The sequence below is a fragment of the Argopecten irradians genome, chromosome 9, assembly GCF_041381155.1.
Source record: "Argopecten irradians isolate NY chromosome 9, Ai_NY, whole genome shotgun sequence".
Taxonomy (NCBI): domain Eukaryota; kingdom Metazoa; phylum Mollusca; class Bivalvia; order Pectinida; family Pectinidae; genus Argopecten; species Argopecten irradians.
The window spans coordinates 39,765,118-39,773,337 of NC_091142.1; the positions used below are offsets into that span (position 1 = coordinate 39,765,118).

At 33.3% G+C, this 8,220-nt stretch overlaps 1 protein-coding gene across 4 annotated transcripts in view; it reads left to right on the forward strand.

Annotated features, from left to right (window-relative positions):
- The window catches only part of LOC138332310 (uncharacterized), a 47,888-nt gene extending 45,236 nt beyond the window's left edge, over nucleotides 1-2,652 (forward strand). For all 4 annotated transcript variants that reach the window (XM_069280350.1, XM_069280353.1, XM_069280354.1 and 1 more), the window contains 2 exons: nucleotides 825-936; nucleotides 2,516-2,652. In XM_069280350.1, coding sequence (XP_069136451.1) covers nucleotides 825-936 — 112 coding nt within the window. In that variant the 3' untranslated portion in view covers nucleotides 2,516-2,652. The remainder of the gene's footprint in view (nucleotides 1-824; nucleotides 937-2,515) is intronic.
- The last annotated feature ends 5,568 nt before the right edge of the window (nucleotides 2,653-8,220 follow it).

The following is an 8,220-nucleotide window of genomic DNA, read 5'->3' on the forward strand; positions in this document are numbered from 1 at the left end:
TTCAATCATCAATCATCTTTAAGGGATCAATATCTTAACAAGGGATTCGCGAATCTTTACAACGGATTCATGAAATAAATAACTGTTAATGGAACTATAATTGTTTCATACGTTTAAATCACAGTCTTAATATCAATGCATCTTGCAGAAAATTATTAAGTAAGGTTACGTTAGCTAAAACCTTGTGTAATAAGTTATTTGGTCGTGAGACCTTTCCTCCATCCCATAACCACCAAAAAATCGTAAATCCCACAGACGTTATCTAGCAAATCCACACGACATCGGTAGAATAGTGTATCGATAAAACAGGGAAGGTAGCCATGTTATCAGCCGAAAACACTGATTGCGAAAAAGTGTTGACCTTAATTTCCGAGGCTTATTATAGCTTTGAAAATAATCAAAATTGTATCTATCTCAAGTATATGATTTATACAACAGCAGAAAACCCCAAAACAACAAGTTAGGACGACCAAAATTGATTTACAAAAAGTACATCTATCGAAAAATAATTTCACCGAGCATTGTTTTGACAAAAAAATTCAAATAGATGAATTTTATATCTTTTTGAAAACATCCAGGTTATATTATATTGTGACTTGTTGCATTGTTGACATTGTATTCTGTATATGGTCATCTGAAAACGGTCTATTATTGCAGGGAAGTTATGTTATGTTGTAGATCGTGAGAAAGTGTCTCTGAAATATTAAACAGGATTATGAATGATGCGTAGTAAGTTGAGTTTAATTTCTGAACAGTGAATTGCGTGATTAGGTGTTGCATAACAACATAAAAGTATTTCTAATTTTCCTCTTTTCTGTTAACAGCCCGGCTATTATCTCGGCCTATCAGGGTACTAGTATGGGGCCTACACAAGGCCTGACTTTAGAACAAGGAACTGGATGGATATGCGACTACAAACAGAATATCTGTGGATAGGTATTTACACGATCTATGTTTCCTCCTAAGTAATGTTTAAATATATCAGTTGGTAATTGATTTCTAAATTTGTAGAATAAAAAACCCATAAATTAGAGATATTAAAGCCAGATTTTTTTGTAAAGTGATAATGTTATAGACCGATACAATGGATTTAACACTTACGGTAATTATGTATTTTATACCTGATAGTTTACACATGAAAGACGTTTTCAAATATCCTAGGAAAGCTTATGACATTTTACATCCTAAACTATTAAAAAGGATTGATAACTTTGACATTTCGTACAATGGTATACTTATATCAAAAATAAGAATAAAATCTTTCTCACCTCAAATTAATTAATTTATTTCAATTAATTCTATCAAAATGCTACAAAGTTCAATCATCTGAGTGCTTCAGATTATATTATACACTTCATTAACTATTATAAATTTCAGCATAATTTCATTTTTCATTATTATGTTGTGAGTTATGGAGATACACTTCAAGATCTATTGTCTCACACAACTTTTGTTCATATCAACCATAGTTTAGTCTTTGCTGGTGAGACCGTTCTTTATGTATTAGTATTAAACCAATTCACATCCAATACCTCGATTTCAAGATACCAAAACGACGTGGGTTAAGTACTATTTGCTATCGATCAGTCTCATCTTCCAGTGACGACATCATTTTACGTGATGTTTGAGGGGTCACAATCACCGGAAGGTGGGACTAATCGATAATAAATCGTATGTCGTTTTGGATATCATTTACCTGCCCATTAAATGTTTGGAGTGGATAGTTCAGGTGTAGAAAATGCACTTAAAATCGATATCTTGTCTATCGATTATGGTGTAGGCATTTTGTTCTTCCGCAATCCAGTTTTTTTTAAGTTTTGATCCTTGACATTATTGATTTACTGTTCTAAAAATGCGTGTTTTCAGATATTTCCGGTAATTTTTTTTTTAAATTATGTATACAATGAACGATGTTAAAGATCAACAATGTAAAGTAATATTGAAAGCCTTGCTTATAATATTTTTAAAATAGAAAATAGTTTTTGCGCGAGTTTTGACATTTTGTTGAAACCACGTCAAAATAACTGTAAAAACAACCAAACTATTTCGAAGTCAAAGTCAAAGTACACTGAGGATAGTTCTTCAGTCAGCAGAAATTAATGCTGTAGATATGCGTTACACAAGGTAAAAACCTTGGGACACTTTCGGACATTATGTGGGTGTAGTTAATATTAGAAAACATCAGATTACATTTTGTTAAGAAAAATCTACTGGATGTTTTCCCTTTTTTAATCGAAATCAACAAAATATGTTTTGTTCTGTGTTGTTAATCATTTGTGTAGCTCTCCGATAACTTACGTTTTACTGTCTTCTTAATTTCTGTCTTATAAGTGAGTTACATTATTAGACCGCCACTAGGTAACATACAAGGCTAGTACAGGTAACATACAGGACTAGTACAGGTAACATACAGGGCTAGTACATGTAACATACAGGACTAGTACAGATAATGATGATCACATACACTAAAGTAGACACTTACAGAAATATTTATTTATTTATCATTTTGTTACAGATTTCCTGGGTCCTGGTCTTGACTGTACTACAACAGACGTCGTCAACGCTCGCGTCTGGTGTGAGGAAATGCAAAAACGACCATGTGCCAGAAAATGTAATCCGTGACGTCATAGCCAATGACTTCATGGATCGTGCACTCCACAGGTCCTTCAACCTAATACCACCCCTTAGGAATAATCTGAAGAGGGATTCTAAAGCGGACCAATTGTTTAGGAACACCAAGAAAAAAGGAGGGGTGTACAATCTGTTTGGAGACAAGTCGTGCCCAAACAATACCGACTCCAAATCTGCTGACGTTATTTACAGGTCCACGTGCCCATGGTATATCTCCATGGACGTAGACGAAAACCGGTTGCCCAGAGTGATGGCGTTCGCGCGTTGCAAATGTAAACACTGTGTTGGCCAGACGGGTAATATATGCATGCCCGTGTATTCTTACCCGACGGTGCTTCGCCGGATATGTCGGCCCGAAGGGTACCAATATATTCCTGTCACAGAAAAACATCCGGTAGCCTGCACATGCGCGGTAGTGCGAGAATTATCCATGGAAATTGTCACCAAAGTTATAAAACCGAATGGAGACTCGAACTAAGCTGTTTTATGGCGAATTGTTCCTCTTCTACTAATCGAATGTATTACTAGTAGGATAGTAGTAACATTGAATTATCTACAAAGATGAATTCATGAGCACCTCTTTAATTACCGTCCTTTTGATCAGCAGATGTCTCAAAATACAAAAGTAAATTCGATGTATGAATTTATAAATTTACATACGTATTTATATTTGAAATATACCTTTCTTTCCAAACATTGTTAATTCTTACTTTTGTTAGCATGCATTTAAACTATTTTATTGAACCTTATTTTGTTTTACATGATATTCTAATTGAATATTTTGTTTGGGTTACATATGATATATTTGTATGTAGTTCGCGTTGTCCTCATCAACTAGGTATTGCAGCTAATAATGAATTCCTTCAAGTTATGTTTTATTGAAATAGTCATTTTTGTTGTGCTTTATTTAGCAACATCAGGGTACCTTCTGTTAACATTATTTTACAACATGTGAAGTTTTTTTTTTATGTGATCATCGGAAACACGTTGTATGAACGGATGATTTTGTCATTTTATATTCCCCACGTTCCGGTAATTATGACGTCACAAACACCGAAACGTGATACTTATGGTAATCAAACGAGGAGATTTTACTACCTCGAACCTGTCGTACCACAAGGCATTTATTTGATAAGGAAATAATGTTTATATGAACTTATCAAAGGTTTAGTCGACTACATTGTGCTATGTGATAGGTTTTGCCATTATGTAAAAGGGTATATTATTCTATCATGTTATCATTGATTTCATAAGGAAATCATAGTCATGTCAAACTATTTTGTGTTTTGTGTAAGTCATTACGTAACAACATTTTACTGCTAAACCAGTGTGTTATCATAGATGCCACAAGCAAATGATGTCCATGTTATATATGATTTATGATTATTATATATATTTGCGTATCATATGCCTTTTACAATTGTCATTTTTGCCCATATCAAACTTTGTTGTGCTAAATTAGGTAACAACATTTTACTACTAATCCGGTTATTGGTTGTCACCGATGCCACAAGGAAATGATTTCCATGTTTATATATACTTTATAATTATATTATATATCACATGTCCTGTACAATTATGCCCATGCCAAACTTTATTATCTTATAACATTTTACTACTGCCACAAGGAAATGATGCCCATGTTTACATATGTGTGGTTATCGTATAGTATTTATGTCTGTGTGTCATTAGAAATAACCCAGTTTATAATCACTAATGTTTGATATTTTGTAAATAATAAATGTATAAATGAGTGTCGTATCCGTTGTTACTACTACATGTCGTTTAACGACTATCAGTCCATACAGAACTACCTTCAAATCTGGCACAAACGTTTCATTCTATGTTGATATATTTTTATAACTGTAAATATCAACTCCAGAATTTCCATTCCACGCCTTTATCCAAGTAACCATATACTGTAAATAAATTTTCTCTCTATGCATGTAAAATCGCGAAAGCTGATCTCCGCGAATTAATAACTATCTCCCTTCAATTGAAATGAATTTCCATTCAATTTTTAAATCCACGACTGTTAATCTTCAGTAAGTGAATAATTATATTCAGCCTTTGTATATGTCAGAGTGTTTACCCTGGCAGGTAAATACTGTTTGTGACGTCATTACTTTGTGTGCGTCGTTTTCTCTGATAAAATATGACGTCACAATCTACACCTACCAACAGCGGGAAATATATACAAACAGAGAATGAACGATAATGTGTTGGGGAGAAAACATTAAGATAACCAAATTATAACATACAATAAAAAAAATACTGCCAAAGCGTTTAACATATTACTCAAAATCTATTTTTAGATATTTCCGTAAACATTACAAAGATCTAATGAACCCGGATATTTACAATGAGAGTTTCCTCCCCTTGACCTCCGACTCGTTCCTTATGGTACGAAGGCCGCCTACAACATTCTGTTTACACCATACATCACCACGTAAACAGCAGAGCTACGCTTCCTTGTTCTGTTATCTCTTTATGTTAATTTGTTTATATTGTTAAGTAGTGTAGAGGGACCAGGATCAATCCGTACTAATAGTGTGAGTGTTATGTATATCTATACATCAGCTGTTAGGAAATGTTAAAACAATACTAAATGATGTAATTACACATAGGTGTATATGATGAAAAATACAACATGCCTATTATAAACATGATCAAGGTCAACATATAACGCTGTCTGACCTCAAATACAAGTCAAGGTCACAATGTAAAATTATATTTCAATAATGTGTGTCAAACAAAATCACGATAACTACACAAATAGTGTATAGCGGATGCTCATATTTCGGCGTGGTTTAAATTTCGCCATTTTTAAGTGATATATTGTAACCATGACGTTAGGGGAGCAACACAATATTATATCAATAAAAAATAAAGATAATCTTCTGTAGTCAGACACTTGTTCCAGTACGGTTCTTGGGAAGGGCGATATCTTCCTATGGGGTATCAAAGAAATTGTCTTCATAGAAAGTGCTGTTTATTGTGTTTAATTCCACACAATGTTGAATGGATGGCGTATTTAATAATCAAATGACAGTTGATGGACATAAATTTACTAAATATTAGTTGAATATTTAGATTTAATTTTTATTTACAAAAATTGCAAAATATGGACACTGCACGGGAAAACGGTACCTCAATAGTGAGGTATTGTAACCCCATTCATACAAAAACATAGCATTTATGCTTGTGTAAGCAATTAAATTTTGTACGAATATTAGTAAACTTCAATTTAGACTGTAAATTATATATATTATACAAACAATACAAATTTGTTCGGCGTAAAATCAAGTAAAAACGGCGAAATATGGACACTCGCTCTATATGTATGTGCGCTTTCCACATGAAGTTTTCTGACATATTCAGACTCTCCGACAAACAGCAATGTTTTGGTTTGCTATTCTGAATGAGAATGAGATTAATTATACCATTTCAATTAACCTTTTCCGTTTACATCGTAAACAGCGTTTGCTGTTATAATGTGGATTTTTACAGAATTTTCTGCATCTGTCGCGACGTTTTTTCTTTCCTTTACAACCTTTTCCTTTCATTGTGCCACTGGTTGTCTCCCTTATTGTTTCATTACGACAATTGGTTCCGTTGACTTCTTGATTACCTCAAAATCAAAAACAAAACAATAACAATTATACAAAACGAACATTTAAAAATGTATACTATAAAAACGTAATTAAAAGATGATTGAACGATAACTTTAAATGCGTAGATTTGCATTAAGAAGATCAAGTGCTCCAACAGAGTTAGCTGCCTCATCGGTGGTTCTTCCCATAAATATCTTATTCAATTCAGATTTATTATCAATTGATTTCCGGTATGTAAGAAATAAAATAGACATCGGAGATTGGTAAAAATATTAAATCCATGAAAGTTATTACTACTGGTCAAGAACAATTTGTAATTTTCTCCAAAGTATATTACTACTGGTCAAGAACAATTTGTAATTTTCTCCATAATCGATTCTTCAGTGATTATTTGGAAAATGTATTCGTTTTTAAACAGCGGAGTACAATATTTACTAACAAGTTTTAATGCAGATGCTTTGCTTTTGAAAGTAATTCTTCCAATGTTAAAATATGACATATTGGCTGAGTGGGAAGACACCCTAAAACTGATAATTGATTGCAGTTCACGCTCTATTAAATAATTATATTAAGAAAGTAATTTTTTATTTGCTTACGAGCACTGATTTATTTGCTGGTTTAACAATAATGGTTACTTCAAATTACAAGAATGACAAACTCTATAAGGTTAAACGTTATAAACTTTACAATGTACATGTATATGGTCATGTTTTAAAAGTTGTAAATGGAAAGGTATTTTAAAGAAAAGAAGTTATGTCCACGAAGCAGTGAACTAAATACTTAAAATTAACACCAATATTTGTAATAAAAATGGCTAGTAGTTGAAGGGTCCTGCTAATTATAATACCAAGAGCGAGAGAACAAAAAGAAATAAAATAAAAATCAATAACGTACTACAGAAACTCAAAGTAGAACATAATACAAAAGCAAATATACGCAAACTTTTTGTACGACGTTATAGTTTTATGGAGACCTTCTGACCTTTGTAAACCGGAATAACAAATGTCCCATGCTTTATCGACAACATCGGTCAAGACATAGATGAAGAAAGTCACTGCTTATGACAAATTATCGTACGGCATAACAAGAAACGCAAATCAAAGATCACGAAAATACTGTAAACGCACATATTTTAGCAGTAATCGTAGCTCAGAGCTCTTTGCGACAAATATACTGATCTAAAATGTAATTGCGCAATATGCATTTTCTGTATAAAGTAAATATAAACTGAAAACTGTTGGATATGCCGCCCTTTTACAACAATATATATCAAAATGACCAAATGCTTACCTTGGTTGTTGTTGAGGACACAAGTCAGACCAACAGAGACAGTAATGGTTCTCTCCTCCAGGACACATTTGTCACCAGAACATTGAGTTTTCCACAACACCTTCATTCTCCAACGAATGGCTTCACACGTAAAGTTGTCTGACATATTGGCTTTGTTCCCGTTACAGGTAGATGGCAGTCCTTGAGTCTCGTCCATCACGAGAATTCGGCGTGGAATCCGCCTGATGTTATCATCAATTGTGAAGGTCCATGGACAAATAGCTCGACTGTAATCATCAACAGAGTCCGCTACAACGTCTTCTGTCGGAATGTGTCTAAATGTAATATTTGGATACGTTTGTAATCTGTCAGTTGTTTCCTGAACGAATGTGTCTGCCATGACGCCAATTATCGTAACCAGTACCAATGTGAAAATCATCCTGAGAAAAAGCATAAAATCAAAAGTAAGCAAATAAGTTTCTACTAAAGTCATCAAAACTCGAAAAAACCGTGCAATTTGTCGTCTTATAGGGCTCGGCATTGGTGCTTAACGATTCTTAATTAGGAAAACACGACTGCATATCAATACTAGGAATAGATAGTACACATTATCAAAATAAGAATACGAATACTTACTCATTAAATTACATGTAGATGATTTTCAATTAATATATTGCCATGAAACAAAATTTCCAAACAGAAGTTA